Source organism: Dermacentor variabilis, chromosome 1 (genome assembly GCF_050947875.1).
Source record: "Dermacentor variabilis isolate Ectoservices chromosome 1, ASM5094787v1, whole genome shotgun sequence".
Classification (NCBI taxonomy): domain Eukaryota; kingdom Metazoa; phylum Arthropoda; class Arachnida; order Ixodida; family Ixodidae; genus Dermacentor; species Dermacentor variabilis.
In genome coordinates, this window is record NC_134568.1 from 250,083,362 (window position 1) to 250,102,617 (window position 19,256).

Here is a 19,256-nt window from a genome sequence, read left to right on the forward strand (position 1 = left end):
TTTTCTTTGTTAGTAATATGTAGATGAGCAAAATTTTTTGTTACACATTACTAGATATTCCTTCTTATGATTAGTTATTGTGATATCACTGTATAACGCTGTTTTTATTACATATCTAATTGTTTTCTATTTATTATAATGAGTTTCCTACGGTTTGTATTTATTGACGCATTTTTTTCTTCTTTTTTGTTTTGTTTGTTTATTCGCCATCTACTTGCTGCTCTAATACGCATATGCACCCACTAATGACAGCAGGTCCCTCTGGCAGTTTCTCACTCTGGGACCTCCTGATGCTGTACATAATATGTAAGCCCGTTTCTTGTACTACATGCAATAGCAATAATCTTGAATAATGTTACCAATGTAATCTATCTTAGTCGCTTAGTTTTACAACGCCTACATTTATTATTATCCTTCACGAAAGGACGAGCTTTAGAGAAAGATCAGTTTAACCCGATTTAAAAAAAAAAAAGGTGCAAGAATGGGCAATAATCGGGTTTTACGCGAATATGAAGGACCGCATTAGTTTTACAGCTTTTATCTGCTATGTTTCCCAATGTCCCAAGAGAACTCGACGTAAAATCGTGTTCATCTTTAAGGAAAATTGGAGGCGTGTTATGCGTGGCGAAACCTTACTGTTTCCGGATTATAAGAGCTTTGCAAATAATTACTGAATCGACACCTTCTCTCTGTTTTCATACGTTATGCGACACGCCTGCGATGATCTTCAATGAACTAAACGAGTCCCCTTGTTTGTATTTCTCTGGTATAAGGAGAAGGGTATGGGAGACGTAATGTAGGCATCAGGAAGTTTCATACAATAATTAAAACCGTGTGGTAGCCATGGCATGATGCAGGCAAAGTTCAAAGCGTTTCGGTCCATTACAGCGTAGAATTTGTCCCACCGTCCTGCAAGAACTATAAGCCTCCGAGATCAAATTTAGTGGATGGGCCACATGGCTGATGTTCATGCGAAGTCGCAGGCGCGTGGGCGAAGTACAGCCTTGTCTAAAAATTTCTAAAGCAAAAGTAAGAACAGCTGAGCAAGTTCTTGTGGTAATATGATAAAATAGCTCTAACGACAAACACAAAGAGGAGATTCAAGCAGAACTTTTTGTTGGGCTAGTTGGTGCATGTTACTGAAGTACTAAAGCGCCAAACAGACGACACAAGAAGAGACACGGACGAGCGCTTACTAACAACTGATGCTTTATTGACAAAAACACATAATATATACGCAAAAACTGGCAGCGCAACTCACACGTTGTCGAAAATCGCATGGTAACCAGCCAAAGGCGACAAAACGATTGTAAAAGATGACGAAACTCGAATAAAAGATGACGTTCGCGACAATGACACGTGGTGTATAGGGCCAGAGAACTATAAAAGGTAATGTTTACGCGATACACAAAACACCGCTGTTAGGGAGTACCCCATTAGAAACGAAAAGATTAAGATTTTTTACCAAGCCCAGGCGGCGCACCAACGTGCTAAGTTCCAACCAAGGGCTTCTAAAAAGGACATTTCACTTTTATACAGTATTTTTGACGGTTCGCTGACGCATTCCAGGCCCTTCCTTTTAATGTGCAAGGCTTCCTTCAGCTCACGGGCAAAGCTGTCTCGACTTCTGTCCAGAACAATGCTATTTCTTAGGCGAGGCTTGCACCCGCACTCTTTGCAATGGATGGCCATATTGGAACCAGTCCCCTTTTCCCGTGAGCGTTCATGTTCTTTAGCCTTTCATTTAAACATCGCCCTGTTTGTCCAACGTAAACATTTTTGCATGAGAGCGGAATTTGATAAACCACCCCTCCCTTGCAACTGCCAAGTGAATCGGTATGCTGGGTTCCGCAGAGCGCGCGTTCTGTTTTTTGGTTGTTAACGCGAGCGCACAATGAAACAAGTTTTGAAGGGGCTGAGAAAACAACCAGAACTCTGAATTTACTCGCGACCTTTTTCAGGTTGTGAGCTATACGGTGAGAGTGTGGTATGACTACGGGTCTTAATCTCCTGGTTTGTTCCTGCGCGTTTTTTCTTCCTTCACCTGAATCTTCTGGAGCAGGGACTCTACTACTGAAGTTAAAACTGTCTATGGGAATCCCGCCTCCTTTAGCCTTTCAATCTGCAGTTGGAAGCTGCTTCGTATACCACGCTTACATGATTTCCTGGCAGCCTATTCTAATGCCGCTGTGGCTATCACTCTTTTTACGGTCTTAGAGTGGACAGACTCGTAAGACAAGAGCTCTTATTGCGCTCGGGGGTGGTACTTCCAGTGCCCTTTTGCTCCCAGGTTGAGCTCGAGGTCTAAAAACTAACTTATTGTTTTTTTGGTAGTTCACAGGTGTATTCCAAACCGTGGCTATATTTCTGAAAACTTTTAGAATCTCTCTGACAGTTTATTGATAGTCTGATGGATCCTGTCTGTTTAACACAATTAGAAAAACATCTACGTATCTTAATACTTTCAAAGCCTCGTCCGTGTCTCTTCTTGTGTCGTCTGTTTGGCGCTTTAGTACTTCAGTAGCAAAGACGAGAAACGAAAAGCAATTTACAGTGCTTGAAGGCGTCGTATGCGGGCAACGTTTTAATTAAAGTGTGCTGCTTAATTACAAGCAGCTGAAGTTCGTAATGCAACTGCCCGAAAGAAACAGGCTCACTGGAAATTGGGCTGTGATTCTACAAGGTCGCACAAGTCGGCTGCCTTTTTTTTTACTTGTGGAAATACCTGTAGACTTCAGTGATCCCTATGATGTAATCGTATTCAACGTTGTGCGAAATGAACGTGAATGATACGAGCCCCAACATTATAGCTCCTTTTGTCGAGTAGGCCTTTAATATTGTAGAAAAACGATTTTGCGTTTACCGATGCTCTGCACTTGCTCAAATTTTGCAGCACGATCGCATTTTATGGTGCGAATCGTTCAATCTAACGCTTGTAGCTGTCACTTGCCTGGTAATTGCAACAAACCAAAAACAAAACCTAAACAAACAAACAAATAACATGAGAAATTTGCATTCGTCTGTGCCTCCCTGTTGCGTGATCTCGAAGGCCACGCGTTCCAATATTGAGGACGCCGGTCGTCTTAAATTTAACAGCCATAGCTATGTCTTCGCTGCGAGTGGTACACACCCATGTCAATTCGCAGTTTTTTTCCTGACAAACTAGGCAAGTAAAAATGCGAAGTGTCATAATTTTCATGACAAAAATGCGAACTTGCTTTCGTCTACGCCTTTCGTGATCTTCACATCGCACCTCCAGCCGCTATAGTGAAATCTCGAAGTCGCTGCTTTAACTGTCGCACAGCAAACGATGGAAGCAATGTTTCTGCAAAATTCGAGCAACAGAAAGGCTATAAGCACAACATAATTTTCTGTGATGTGTTGGGAAAATCGAATCTGTACGATCATAAAGGAAAAAAAAAACTTGATACATCAGAAATACGTCATTGGGAGGAATCTAGTGAAGGCGCATTCTGAATAAGCGGATGCAAATCTTGAAGGCTATGCTTTTCTTGGTTGCAGGCGGGAGAAGCAATTGCGAGAAAACGTCATAGACGTCAGGTTTTGAACACTACCGCATGCTGCCAGCAAAAGTGGTCTTAGAAATCTGTAATTGTTCTTCGGAGGTCTTAGCTGGCGCCATCGCCAGGGCGTGGATTTGGACACCACCACCGGGCGGACGAAAGTTGCCACCACGCCTTATGGCTGAGCCACACTGGCACCGCGACAGTGCAGCGGAAATTACGCCGAACACCGCACAAGTTTCATGTTTCACTACGTGCCAGACGAACGTGCGAACCCCCAAACGGGAGTTTGTGACTAGCGTCCTCTGCGAGAGACATGTCGAATTCCAATTTCAGCAGCCGACACTTCTTTAGAATGATTCTTGGGGTACTGGGATGTGGCTTGCGAACTGCGCTGTCAGCACCTTGCATGTTTTCTGACTTAGCCTGAAGCGTTTGGAAACTGAAAATAAACAAAGGAAACGAACGTTAGAGCATCAAACGCACAAACCAATGCTGCAGCTTCATAACTCATAATTTTATGACGCTGCTACATCGGTGATGAAATTGTTATCCATCGACGGTTGCTTTCGTCAGGGCTCCTGGTTAGCGGCGATGTTCAACTTCGTAGTCTTTGCTGACCGATGAGCTACTGGATTCAAGCAGCAAAAGTAGTTTTGTAAGAGACACGGCTTCCATTGTCACCGCCTGCTACAAAATGGCGCCTGAACGGTACGGCCCCATACGGCCCGCTCATGGCCCGCTCTTCGTTGTCTGCTGGCGCGCGTTCCTCGACGGTATCGCACCGCGCTCTAACGTTCTTGCTCCACCGTTGTTCTCCGCCGTGTTCGCCCCCATCGGAACGTGGGGATGCATGTGCGGATGCAATAAAAACGGCACGAGTGCCGTCTGCTGAAGGTACCATTAGTGAAAGTGCAACTGCGGCTAAAAGAACAAAATAGCAGTCACAAAAACGAGAATACAATGTTTAGACGCCAAACTGCATAGATGGTGTCGAAACCTCTATAGCTTATTTTCGGTTTCCAAAATCGCTTTGGCCGCATTTAACCAGAAAAAGCATAACCTTTAAGATCCGCAATATAAATTCGTTGTTACGTTGTGGCACGGTGAAAGAATATTATGAGAGGTGTGTGAACGGCGCCCGTTCCAGCATACCGTTCTCGCGTGCGCTTCAGGCAGTTTCCGTAAGATGGCATGTATCGTATGGGGGCCATAAACGAACGAACACAGCGAAGGATGAAAGAGCGAACGCGGAACGGGAGATGGAAGACGCGAACCACGATAGGCGGAGACCAATGGAACGACCCCTTCAGTCATTTTTGTAGGAAACTCTATGCCTTCAGTGACATGCACGCGGGAAACTGGTATTATGCGAACCCGCCCGACCACTCGTTTCGCACTATCGTCTGCTCGCGCCGCTCGCGCTTTCTTGGTTGGTTTGGTCTCGTTCGCGCTTGTTTCTATTGTCACGGTGAGAAATAAATGGGTGAACAAGTTTACAAAACAATTCACACCGCAAGAAACCGTGAAAAAGCAATGTACGTATACCGGCACAAAGCATAGAAGTGCTCGCAACTGCGTGCGACGAACGCAAACGATGATGTGATGTCGATGAGGCTTCACCCTTTAGAACGAGCTGGCGGATAGGTAAATGGATGGATGTTATGAGTGTCTCCTTTGGAACGGGGCGGTGGATCGCGCCACCAAGCTCGTACGTGTACACGTACATATCTATGTTAAACAATAAAAAAATGAAAAAAAGAAACCTATGAACTTTCACAACCAAATTTTTTGATCCCCTATTGCGAACTGTGCTTTTGTACGTCTCCGTTTTTGTCGTTTCCCTACTTTTCTTCCACCAATCCTCCAATCGCCTTTTACTAATCCCTATTGCGGCCCCTGAGATAAAGCGCCGTCACCCAGAAGCGCACGCAACTTGTCGACGCGCCCTCAGCAGGGCGAGGCGTCGCCGTTCGCACACCTCTTCTTACACCGTGCTTTACACTCTATATAAGAACAGTTTACACCCTTTGAAGCGAGAAACTCTATGCTTTGGAGTGCCCCTTCTGCCACACAACGATAATCGTCATCTGCTTTGATGCGTTTCCTTTCTTTCCAGTAACAAACGGCACGCGCGTTATCAGCGTGATAGCATTTCAATGCTATCACGCTGATAACGCGCGTGCCATTCGTTACTGGAAAGTACCGGGCTCGCAGCGTTAAAGAAAGGAAACGCATCAAGGCAGATGACGATTATCGTTGTGTGGCAGAAGGGCCACTCAAAAGGGTGTAAACTGTTCTTACACTCTTAGACAAATTTACACCCTTTGGGGCTTATTTTGTCCCACAACGATAATCGTCATCTGTCTTGCCCGCGTTTCCTTTCTTTAACGCGGCGAGCCCGGTACTTCCCAGTCACGAACGGCACGCGCGTTATCAGTGCGACGCAGTATTCTCGACAGGAAAGTAGCGAGCGCCGAGTTTTCAAGAAAGGAAACGCCAGCAAGGCAGATGACGATTATCGTTGTGGGACAAATACACACTCCAAAGGGTGCAACCGTTTTAAGAGTGTAGAGTGTATGGGGAGTAGCATACACTCTTAAAACGGTTGCACCCTTTGGGGTGTGTATTTGTTCCACAACGATAATCGTCATCTGCCTTGCTGGCGTTTCCTTTCTTGAAAACTCGGCTCTGGCTACTTTCCTGTCGAGAATGCTGCGTCACACTGATAACGTGCATGCCGTTCGTGACTGGGAAGTACCGGGCTCGCAGCGTTAAAGAAAGGAAACGCGGGCAACACAGATGACGATTACACTCTACACTCTTAGAAAAATGTACACCCTTTGGGGCTTATCTTGTCCCACAACGATAATCGTCATCTGTCTTGCCCGCGTTTCCTTTCTTTAACGCTGCGAGCCCGGTACTTCCCAGTCACGAACGGCATGCGCGTTATCAGTGTGACGCAGCATTCTCGACAGGAAAGTAGCGAGCGCCGAGTTTCAAGAAAGGAAACGCAAGCAAGGCAGATGACGATTATTGTTGTGGGACAAATATACACCCCAAAGGGTGCAACCGTTTTAAGAGTGTAAGAACAGTTTACACCCTTTGGCTTGCCCCTTCTGCCACACAAAAATAATCGTCATCTGCTTGATGCGTTTCCTTTCTTTATCGCTGCAAGCCCGGAACTTTCCAGTGACGAACGGCACGCGCGTTATCAGAAGGGGCACTCCAAAGGGTGTAAACTGTTCTATGCTGATAACGCGCGTGCCATTCGTTACTGGAAAGTTCTGGGCTCGCAGCGATAAAGAAAGGAAACGCATTAAGGCAGATGACGATTATTTTTGTGTGGCAGAAAGGGTGTAAACTGTTCTTAGAGTGTAGAGTTTCTCACTATAACACCTAGAGGGTAATCTGGCGCCACCGTCTATGGAAGTTTCTTAGGGGGCACCGTGCCGTCATGGGAATGACGGTATATGTGTCTGCGAGGCTCGTGTTGGCTGATGTTGTAAGAGGCTTCGTCTAAAACGTGGATTTGGCTACACAAATAACGCGTTCTCAAAGTAAAATCTTGATAAAATGTTTCCATTCACGCATATTACATCATTACTTACCTACAATGCACGACCAAGCGAAGAAAAGCAAGAATAGACGACAAACTGTTTCAAAGCGAGAGCGAGCCCTGTCGTCTATCCTCCAACTTTAGCGGCTCGCTGATACTTTTTACGTTTTATATAATCGTACACGTAATAACAAGTTCTCATAGTTAAACAAAACATGTTTTTGCGTAATAATAAAGCTAAAACAGCTTTTCACGTGCTGTTTTAGTAGAAAATGAATCATTGTGACAGACGGAACGGTACTTGCCAAGCGCGTCTTCAAGGTGTCGTGTCTCTCCGAGAACGATGCCAATCCGAAGTCACAATATACCGGCATTTCCATGCATACCACAGCGCAGCAGCGCCAGATTTCCCTCTAGGTAATGTAGTGAGAAACTCTATGGGGAGTAGATTTTAACATCACCTATAGAGATAATGCCTACATTTAAACTTCCAGCGTGGTGTCCAAATCCACGCCCAATATGTAGCGCTCTCTAGATAAACGAATATTGGTCTTGAAGGCTGTGCCTTTGCTGGTTGCATGCGGCGGAACGGCGGATGCATATGATAGCATATGAGCGGAAGCGACAAACGTTGGTTTTTGGATGGATGGATGGATGGATGATTGCGGCCCAACCCTTTGAATCGGGTGGCGGCGGCGCGCGCCACCTAGCCTTTAATGGTTCTAATGGTTAATGGTTGCGTGGGGTTTAGGACGCCCCCTATTGGCATCACTGCGCTTGCGCAGCTTGTCATCAGCGCCGCCGCGCTGTTGCTGCTCGTATTCTGCGCATTACCGGCGGCATTACCAGGCATCACCTCGGGCACCTTGAAACGTTCTTCGACGCTGTGCGTTCCGCTGGGACTTTGTTATCGGTTGCGTAGCCGCAAGGACTGAAGATGAACAGTGCTCTGCGAAAAGCCACCGCCGTTTTTCGAAGCTCTGCAATGCAGACCCGTTCAGCGGCGTACTCAGTCTCGCTGCCGAAAGGCATAAAAATGTCGACAGCCGAAAAGGCTGTTCACATCTCTGTGATCGTAAGCGCCGTTTTCGCTTACCCAGCTTGGGTTCTTCTTCACCTCAGGGAGTACAGAGGAATCACGGATTAACGTAAGTGACCTTTCATGCATATGCTTAACGAGCCCGGCCTCGAAACTGCCAATTTATGCTGGTGCTGGGAAATTAGGCTGGGTTGCTGGCCCTAGTGGATCAGCCGAAGCACGTATCTGTCGGAATTGGTGCAAAAGAAGAAAGAAATGCCGGTCGACCTCCCTGAGGCTGATTTGTGGCGTTCAGTGGTGCTATTCTTTCTTGCGAACCTAGGATGCCATAAGGCTGTGCTAGGTTCGCAACTGTGCTCACATGTGGGAGAGGGCTCAACATGCAACGTTTGAAAGGCTGGAGTCGTGTCCCTTAAATTTTTATTGCTTTTTTGTATTTCAGCAATATCTAACAAAGTAAACCATACATATTGTTGAGATAATGCAATCAAAATCGCTTTTTTAGCCTTAGAAGTTTCGTATTGCTTATCCGGCCGTTCGCCAGGGTTGGAACGTTACTCCGTTGATGCTGAACACGAACGGCGCTAAGAGATATTTTTGCATGCACTGTGTTTGCTATTAAAATATTATGTTGTCTTTATTGTTGCAGTTGGCCAAGACCCGTACCAAGCTTGGCGTCCACTGTCGCGACCTGGACATGAATCACCACACGGAGCGTTAGTTAACAGAAGAAAATAAAATATATTTGAAATTTGAATATACATGCACGCACTACATTTGTGTTCGTTTTCATGCCACTTTAAGTGGCTGTACGGTAAGGGTGACACAACGGCCAACCAGTTCAGTACCTGTTCTAGCAAGTATCACATTATGTCTAACAGGTCGTCAAAGTCTGAGCTCCCAGCTTCAGGAGGTGATTGTGACAAGGACGTCTGGCTTTCTTGCGACTGCTGAGTGTCCGAGAGGCCACTGGACGCTTGCGAACTCTCATGGTCATGGTCTTCAGGCGATGATTGAAACCCAAAGATATCTGTTGTAGTCGAGAGGCTATCGAAATGGGGATTTCCACTGCCTAGACTAGCCGGCAAATTAGCTTCATATTTGTGATGCCGTTCAGCGATCTTGAGCATGTGTTTCATTAGAGCGCTCACGAAAGGTGCCGAGTCGCTCGTGCGCAGTGCCGCTGTGCAACTATTCCAAAAATTCGGGTCTAGGCATCGTACTGCGACATCCTTAATTGAGGTCACTGCAACTTCAATAGATTGTTCTATATGGCGCGCCATATTCGTCTGCTCAGTACTTCAGACTTGCTAGCAGCGGTAGACGTCGACCGCCCGGTAAAGGCAGACTAGGATGGTAATGTTTTTATAGCTCATTTATTGTAATAGGGTCGAATCCTTAATAATTATATACTAAGAACGCCGCAAACAAAATACAGGGCCTCGGGTTTTCCACTGATTAACGCACGTGAACGGCTGTAGCCATAATATTGGCATCAACGGCACCGTAGATGGCGCCATCACAAAACACTATATGAGTTTATATAATGGCCGAGCCGTGGGCCCGAGCCGAACACCTGCAACGAACTTTTATATTTTCTTCAGTAAAATAATCACAATTTAATTACAATTGCAACAAAAACGAATGAAGAAACAACGGAAACAACAGAATTGCGTGCATTTAGTACTTGCTTATGTTGCAAAGTTTGAGTATCTATTACGTACTGAGGATGCGCGAGAAATTTAACTATGCAAATACAATTTGCAACAATAGTTATTAAGTTACATAGTTATTTATTTATTTATGCGGGATCAGTAATCACGGCCGGTGTCATGGCGGCATCCATGTCGCAGTAGCGGTAGCATGTTTTTGTAGGCGCTCGTATTCCCCATGCGCTGGCTTATTGCAAACGAACTTTCAAAACGGAACAAGCAAACAACAACAAAGAAAGAAGAATTTGTGTTAAGTTTTAAAGCGAAGTTACTCATAAGGGAAACTAGCGGACGTACATATTCACGTAACAATGTCTGATATACTCGTCAGTGAAGCGGAGAAAATCTACATTGTACATGGGATACAAGTATGGTGTTCACCAGTTTAGTTTGTTTTCAAGTGCTATAGTTGACGAGCATGAATATGCATGAATAACGCACAGGCGCACAGGCATAACTTATTGTGTTGAATCCATCGTCGCAAATGGTTCCTCTGGCTTTCAGGAAAACCTACGTTGCGATGGTCGCAGCTGCCTGGAGTACCGATTCTTGGAGCTAGAAACAGGCATAGTATCCAACTGCAGTGGTTCTTCGCACGTCAGGCTAGTACGTACTGTACTGAAACAAAATGTTGGTTATCGCGCCGTTGCATTCTTATCCTAGTTTATACGCTGCTTAACTGAACCCTATATGGCACCTTCCAGCCTGGTTGTCTTGAATGAACTAAGCCGCCGTTAACATTGTGACCTTGCAGGCGAACACTGACATCTTGGTTGGAATCAAGGCAGAACTTGATACCCCTGACCCCTGTGCACCTCAGCAAGGCCGCATTGAGTTCTTTGTGGATTGGTAAGTCGTGAGCATGAAGAAGAGCTGGAAAGAGACAAACTGGTGTTGCATTATTTTGGAGGTGTGTTTTAAGATACCGAGCTTCAGAAACTTCAGGACTTCAGAAACGCACACTAAGGTAAAGGAGTACACGAACACGACGACTGTAGAAAAGCAGCTGTTTATTCACACACAGCCATTCGTCAAGGGCTAAAAGAAAGAGCGGGCACGAGCAGCTTAAGAAGAAACTATAAAATGCGTAGTGGATTATGCCAGTAAAGCCCAAATAATTTCAAGAAGGATGCACATGGAAAGTTATTTTTCTCTGGATGCATGCACTCGATTAAATCTTGTGTAGTCGTACATCTTTTGAATATAGTACATTTCTGCATATCTCAAAGCCACAGATGTGCTAGCACATTTGTTTTCACTTAATGGTACTTCAAACGTAAAATTGAACTATTGAATTTACTGAATTCGTCCTTAACTATGTGGTTTTCATGATTCTGAAGATGCTAGAAACGTACTGAAACTAAACTTCTTATTGACAGGAAAAATTGGTGCCTGAAGAGGTTAAATATAAAGCCTTTAAAACCTTTAGAATAATTTGTATGTATTTTCTTTTTGATGATCAATTTTTCTTTCAGCCATCAATTTGTGCAGGACATGCGGGCTTCTTTATGTGCATGGCTAGCATCCCAGTTGTACCCTATTGCAAAATTGTTACTGATACTCTTCCTGAGCATGCTTAGACAGCGCTCAGTTGTCTTTCATGCTTCTTTCTGCACAAAAGAAGTATGGTGTACACTGAGGCACTTCTGGAACCAACAAATCTTCAATTACCTCTTATTTTACATTCCTCATACGGTCTTTTCACTGTTTTGGACTTTTTTAGGAACATTAAAGGGACTGATAGCAATATGTTTACTTTGTGTTGGTTGCACATTTTATTTGATTTTTTAGTCATACAGCGCCTTCAAGGTATGGCAGAGCCACAAGTTTTTTCATTACTGCTATTTTGTCCAGTTTGTATTTTGTAAAGACCCCCTGTTAGGACTAAAATATCATCTGGATGACCTTTGCCACCTGAACCTAACACATGAAAAGTCGGTACTTTCTTCAAGCTTGTGGATACATTTTATAATCCACTTCGCAAGACATTTTTTTTTACTATCCTTTTGTCTAAGAAACAGTCATGTTCAGGGGAGCCCCCCCCCCCCCATTTTTTTTGTCAGAAGTTAGTCGATGCATAAGCATTAAAGCAGAAACTGTAAACCTTTTGCTTTTCAGTATCTGCCTTAGCTGCTTGTCAAGAAACATGCCTAGCTGCCATAGCCAGTGCTGTCAAGTGCTGTCTTTGGCTGAAATACAACCTTTGATTCACCATTTTTCTCTTGCACAACCCCCAGCACTGTTCATAATAGGGACTGGGTTCTTGGAAGCTTGTTTGAGTTTTATTTTCAATCTTGCTTTGGTTTGTCAGAATCTGCTACCTTGCAGATTCACTCATGCTGCTAATAATTGCCAACTAATGCCAATTTTCCAACTGCTTGCTTGCCTTTATATATTGACTTGAGTCTCTTGAATGCACATAGATGCATTTAGTTCATCATTGGCTCATTTCTTGGTCTTCGCTACAGGTCACATTTATTTGATTATGGGCCAACTTGTTTTGTTGTTGTTGATGTTGTTGCATCTTGGAGTTGATTTATGGTAATAAAAAAATTGTTTAACGTCCCGAAACGGCACACTTACTACCGAGATGCAGTTGTGAGATCAGTCTCCAAATTATATTAGACTACCTTCTGTCCTTTCACATGCACCCAAAATACAAGACACAAGGGTTCTCGCTTCACCACCGTCTGAATGTGGCCACCACGACTGGCAATAAGACCCATGACTTCATGCTCAGTAGCCAGAATGGTATAGTCACTAAGCCACTGTGCTGGGTGTTGACTTATAGTCATGACGAGAGCCAACTTATAATCCTCAAAAAAACAGTTGAAGGAACTTCAGGAAGTGCTGCATTTCAGTTATGTTCAATAGCCCAAATGGTGGTGCCTTCTGGAAAGAATGCAAAATGCTGAAGAAACATCTGCCAATTACAAACTGTTAAATTCAGAGAGTGTGACCTGCAACAGTGGGTTTCACTGTGAAGTTTACTGTGTCGGAACTAACATTAAAATATGTATTTTTGAAATTTTCATGTGCTCTCTTAAAAATGTGGGTCAACCTGTATAATAATCCTGATGTGTCCCAAAACTTTGAAGGGTTTACCTACATTCATACAAAACCTTTAGTCAAATAAATATAAATGAACATCAGTTGAAAGTCGGCGACACCTTTTACTGTGCATCCTTTGTTTGCCTTAAATATAATGTCATGCTTCATTGTAAAATGAGTACTTTCAGTATTAAATACCTGTTTTATTCTAACGGAACAGGGATGTTTGATATTTGCCAAGTCTTTTTAGGATTGTATATTTGCTGTATTAATGAATGGCATTGGTGCTGCCATGCAGCACAAATGTAAAAGAGGGATTTATATTTATATGAGTTGCCTGCATGGTTTCAGCACTGCTAATGCTGACCCCGTATTTGAAGGAAGAGGTGGAGAAGAGATCGCTACTGAAATCAGATCAGCCTTGGCTCGAACTTACAGATCTCCAAAATGTCTTGACCTGAAGTCTTTGGCGGTTGTTCCTGGTCAACAAGCGTGGGTCCTCTATGTGGATGTTTTGGTATGTGTGCTGACAAGCAAGCAAATTAAAGCAGAGTTGCAAACTACTAACCACATTGTTTATAGGTTGGTTATGGCCATGATACATGTTATTTGTTTATTTTCAAGTAAGCATTTATTTGTATCTCGGATAGCTAATATGTGAGAAGAATAGGGGGATCTGAGGGGCTCTATAGCTATTGTTCTCTTGTTACACCACTAGTAGTTGCTTCTTTCTGGTACCTGGGTACTTGAACAGATGCATTCAGTGGTCGATAACAGAGTCATGAACACCTTAGCCAAGTGATGTTGTGAACTTCAAGAGGTGTAAAGGTGTAAAGTTCAACAGTCGAGATTGCAGACTGAGCGTCGGCATTAAAGAAATGGCATTACAAACTATGTTGACAGCTTGGACAGTGTGTTTATCATGTTGGGGCCTTCATTACCAGCACAATGTTACGATTTAAATTGTAGTGCTGGAAATTGCAAGCAAACAGCTAAAGGAATGTGGCATTTATATGGTGCTCTTCACATTGCCTGCAGGTCGGAAAGGTCTGACAGATGTGTCAGGGGTGTAAGAGGACACCATTTTTCTGTAAATGGAAAGTTGATGTTGCCGAGGGTTCAAACATGGTGACGTTCGTCTTGTTACTATACAGTAGACCCGTTAATTCGACTCTGGATAATTCGTTTTATTTTTCCGGTTAATTCGATCCCAGCAAAAGGTTCTGGCCGGCGTCCATTCATTTTCATGGGCCCAACCTTTCGTTATTTTTTTCATGGAATTGGCATTCGCCGAATAATTCGAACTTGACCAGTCAGAACGCACGCACCTGACCCCTATGGTGAATCCGATAGCGACCCCTTTAGTGGCAGCGTCTGTCTCGGCGGAGCTCAGCGGACAGAGTATGCATTGAGCACACATCTCTCGTCGAAAACGCGTATTTTCGGCCCGCTCTAGAAATGTTTTAAAGCAGTAAACGTAGTCCATATTTTTATTGTGGTATTTATCTGATTTTAACGCGCGTTTTAAAAAAGAAAGATTGGGCCAAAAATTGCGCGGTGCGCGCAGACACAAGACCAAAATCGCCTTCGCAATGTATGCTTTGCCGCATAACACGAATGTATTGCGGCGAAGGTAACTTTTAAGAAAAACCGCGTGGCGAAACTTTCATTACGAAACCGGCCCCAATTGTGAAATAACTTGCTAAAAATGGTGTGCGCGTTAAGTTTCTATTTTCTTTCGAGCTTTAATGTCATTTCTGCTTAGTTGTTTGCTGCTTTGAACACGTAGAAAGCGCGCGCGCGCGCGTTTGATTCGGGGCCGTGTTAGAATCGGGTAAATACTGCCAAATGAAACCGTGGTTTGTTCTAGCGTTTTCGTGCATCTTGTTTAATTCGACCCACCTGATAATTCGATCTATTTTGTTGGTCCCGTAAGGGTCGAATTAGTGGAAGTCAACAGTACTATGCAGCTGTGTTGAGGATACTACTTGCATAAGTAGTAGTAAGGTGAATGTGGTAAGGTTCGTGTTTTGTTCAGTGGTGTATTGTGACATTTCTTAGATTTATGCTATGTCATATGACTGAGATCTTTTGCCGTTGACGATGATTAATTTGCTTTTACTGCACTACCTCAGCCGTAAACAACCCTCTTTGGAAGTGCATGTGGCATACATTTCAAAAATAAATAGCACTACCCTGTACTGTCAAAGTCAGACGTATCCAACATTTCTAGCAAACCTTGAGCAAAGTTTTGCTACAGGGAGAATATTTACTACCCATGTTTTAGTTTGAATGTTTTTTCCTTAACAACTCTGACGTAAGAAAAAATCTGCAGCTGAGTTGCACTGTAGGCAAGTTGCCATATTGTCAACTTTGCCATATATGGGAGGTATTCAGGACTGCAGGACAGATATTTGAAATAAAACTAAATATATACTCATAATCTGATGCACCTTTTATTTCACCTATTCTTCATAAAAAAACATTTTGTGTGGCAATGATGACTCTATCCACAACCAGGACCTTGTATGTTGGCCCCTGGTGAAGTTGCAATGGAAGTTGTCTGACAGGCTCTCTGGTGCAATGTAGGCAGTGATGTGGATGGAAGCATTAGAAATAAAATTGTTGGGTTTTACGTGCCAAAACCACTATCCGATTATGAGGCACGTCATAGTAGGGGACTCCATGTGAACACCAGCCAAATTTCTTTACTGTGTAACCAGATGGCCTGGAACTCATGATTTTTAGACCGCATTTGATGCACCCCATTTTTCCTTCCAGGGTTGGTTGTGTGAGAGCCCCCACAGAGTGGCTTTTGTTTACGGGGCCTCGTTCAAAATGAACAAAATTCAAAGCAGTATGGCTGAATGCACAGGCAAGTAATAAACCTTATCGAAGAAATGACGTGCAGCATGGGAACATCTTGGCTGCCCATAAAAATGCGTAATGGAAGTGCACCATGGGTATAACTTTCAGGTGGCTACCTCTGTGAGCATGAAATGGACTCACCGACTCACCAAATGCACTCTTTAAGCTGAAGTGCCAGTCAGCCTGGTGACGCAGCTATGCAACTTGGCCTGTGTGTTCAGAAAACTTCTTTCTCTTACAGTAATATATATGTGGCTCCCTCATTAGTTTGCTTCACATAAAGCTGCCTAATATAGTTTAAATATTTGTTGTGAAAAAGGCGGAGTGTGTCACTTCTCTGTGCACTTGAGCTGGTTTATTGTTCAGTTCCCCCAGCACATGATCGAATTACTCGATTTTTTTTTAGGTACAGGGGCAGGTGGTTGGCATGAACTTCCTTGGAGAGGAGGTATTCATGGTGGTGTGGAGTATTGTCCATAACGCCAGGCTTCCATAATGACAAATCTTGATGTAAAGCTAACAACATTTATAAAAAGAAAGAAATGCTGTCAATTTTGTTATTGCACATTGCACGGTAAAGTAGAATTGAATTGCATTGACTTCCTATACTCAAGGTCTCAATTTGAATCCTTATCTAAGCCACTATATTCAACAGGCCTGAAGTGGCACTTGAATTCAGCAGGGAGAAAACAAAGCTGCTAAGAGCTAATAGAAGTACAGTTGTTGCCTCATTATTATAACACTCAGTAATATGAATGACTCGATTTACGGGCAACTTTTGTGGGCACCACGCTTTTTACAGCGAAGCTGTATATAGCTACCCTCCAGGCGGTGGTTGGTGTCCGTCCGTCTACGTGTCACATCGACACGACAAAAATTTCGTTTCCAGTTTCTCACGAATGCTCTGTAGCTCTAAATCGAATGTAGGTATCTTGAAAAAATCATACTGAAATTGGCCGCTAAGACGACTCTATCATTACACCAAGTTTCATTTACTCCCTCCTTATACGGAGAGAGTATGGTTACAGAAAATGGGTGTAACTCTTGTTTTATCCAAACTATACTGAAACAAATTATATGACAATTAGCTGCTAAGCCAACTCGTAACATTACACCGAGTTTTGTCCACTTTTTGTAATTACGTAGTTCACAGTGAAGTTGTAAATATTGTGAAATTCCCGTTTGCCTTACGGCAGTACTAGCACACGTCATTACTTCATAAAAGAATAACAATAAATGACGCCACAGTCGAAATATGTATTCATTTTGTGTGTCCTTCAATAATAGTAATAATAATAGTAATAGTAATAATAATAATGATAATAATAACTATATATAAATAGGTGCATTGAATGAGGTAAAACACACCACAGGTTCGCTGCTCATCCTTCTTCACACAGTGCATGGGCTAATGAATTTTTAAATATGTGCCTAGTTAATATAGAAACTCGCTGTTCGTACAATGAGGACAAGAGGCACAAAGCCCATAGAACCCTGTGTATCTCTGTTTCTAATGTGGACAGCGATGGCATGGATATGAGCTCCTCTAAATGAAGCTGAAACCCCTGCTCACAATGAGGGCAAAATGGTCAAGGCTTGCCAGTGGCAGCAAGATGTGCTGTTAGCACCTCATCGGTCAGCATCTCTCCAAGCTCGGCAGTCACATCACAGCTTCAATACTCGCATGTTTTATGAAGTGTATGTGTTTTCTGAGGCAAAGACTGGGACTTCTATGTGTTCAGTTCTACTGGCATCCTAGCTGTACACAAAATGCTATGGCAACGGAGCAGCTTTTCTTCTTACATGCCATCTTTGTCTACATGCAACATGTCTCTTGTAAGGAAGAAGTGCGCCGTGCAGAGCTCCGCAGCTGGATTGCCAGAGCTACTGAAGTGGGGCTCGGGCTGGACGCTGTTCCTGGTGTGACTAGCTAAGGCTACGCTGTTGCGTCTTCCTGTCGGTTTCCTTTGTGTCGTCCACAGCCGTGTCGGACTTCTTTGCCATAATTGGTGGAGGTTTGCTGGGTCTCCTGTAATCCTGGAATTGCGCAGCCGGACTCTCCCTGCCATCATGACCACCGAAAGCGCCATAAGCTTTACACCACCTGCTCCCCAGTCCTCCGTATGCCCCGGCACACTCCGTCAACGGGACCCTCCCATCTTCAGCGGCAGTGACGACCACGACATTGATGACTGGCTCTCATCATACGAACGCGTCAGTCTGAACAACAAATGGGATGACATCATGGAATTGACCACCGTCCCTTTTTACCTCACCGGAATTGCCCACTTGTGGTTTCGGAACTACGAAAGCGAAGCCCCAAGCTGGACGGTGTTCAAGACAAAGTTCAGCGAGGTCTTCGGCCGCCCTGTTGTTCAAAAGCTTCGTGCCAAACAGCGTCTGCCGTCGCGCTCTCAGCAGCCTGGTGAGACCTTTACCAGCTACAACGAAGATGTCCTCAATCTCTGTAAACGCGTTGATGCATCCATGACTAAGGGCAATAAAATCAAGTGTATAATGAAGGGTATCGACGAAGACACATTTCAGATGCTCATTTCAAAGAGCCCCTCTACTGTTGCCCAAGTTATTGAACTGTGCCAAAGCTATGACGAGCTCTGCCGTCAATGCCTCCTCACCCGCCGTCCTGTTCCCCATGAGGAATCGTTGTCTGGCTTGACCTCTCCTTTTCAAGATTCCACCGTCCTCTCGCAGATCAAGGCTTTCATCCGGGAAGAAGTTGTTCGCCAGCTCTCCCTCATCTCCAATTCACTGCAGTCAGCTTCGTCCCTTAGTTCGACCCTACGACACATTATAGAAGAACAAGTGTCCGAGGTCCTTCCTCTGGAACGGGCGCCTCAACTCACCGCCCATTGACTTACGCTGACTCCGTCACACGACCACTACCACTGACCTTCCGGCCTCCGCCTCTGATGCCTCGCCCTGTTTTTACCTCCACGCCGCCACGACCTCCAGTCCATCGACTAATTAACCCCTGGCGCATAGTGGACAATCGGCCCATCTGCTATTCGTGCGGTATTCCTGGACACGTTGCATGCCTGTGCCGCCGCCGCCCACTTCATCCATGTGATGACCCACGCACAGCCGCGTACGACGAACCGTTGTCTTACGCTCCAGACCGTGACTTACCACTTCCCCGCCCAAGTCTTCGCCCAGTTTCTGACTGCTGTTCACCTCCTCGTCGTCACTCGCTCTCCCTGATGCGTCGACGTCCCTCTACCGCTGACACAGTGGCGCAGTTCCCGAGGCAAGAACTGTGTCATCGCCGCAACGCTCAAGCCCTCTTCTTTCGCCGCCCAACATTATTGATGTCGCTGTTGAAGGTGTCTGCTCTTGCCCTCATTGACACAGGTGCCGCCATATCTGTGACTGCCGAAAAACCATGCCGCTCAATGCGAAAAGTTACACGACGCCTTTCTTCGGTCCTTTACTCCGCACGACCACAGCACAGAACATCCAGCCAGTGGCTGCGTGCACCGCCAGAC

At 44.5% G+C, this 19,256-nt stretch overlaps 1 protein-coding gene across 2 annotated transcripts in view; it reads left to right on the forward strand.

The window, feature by feature from the left end:
• The first annotated feature begins 9,928 nt into the window (after positions 1–9,928).
• Rrp42 (exosome complex component Rrp42) overlaps positions 9,929–19,256 on the forward strand; it is a 30,877-nt gene continuing 21,549 nt past the window's right edge. The window contains exons 1-4 of one of the 2 annotated variants that reach the window (XM_075673092.1): positions 9,929–10,217; positions 10,339–10,440; positions 10,589–10,683; positions 13,237–13,402. In XM_075673092.1, the coding sequence (XP_075529207.1) occupies positions 10,146–10,217; positions 10,339–10,440; positions 10,589–10,683; positions 13,237–13,402 (435 nt within the window). In that variant the 5' untranslated portion in view covers positions 9,929–10,145. The remainder of the gene's footprint in view (positions 10,218–10,338; positions 10,441–10,588; positions 10,684–13,236; positions 13,403–19,256) is intronic. The other variant, XM_075673099.1, reaches the window with a different exon arrangement.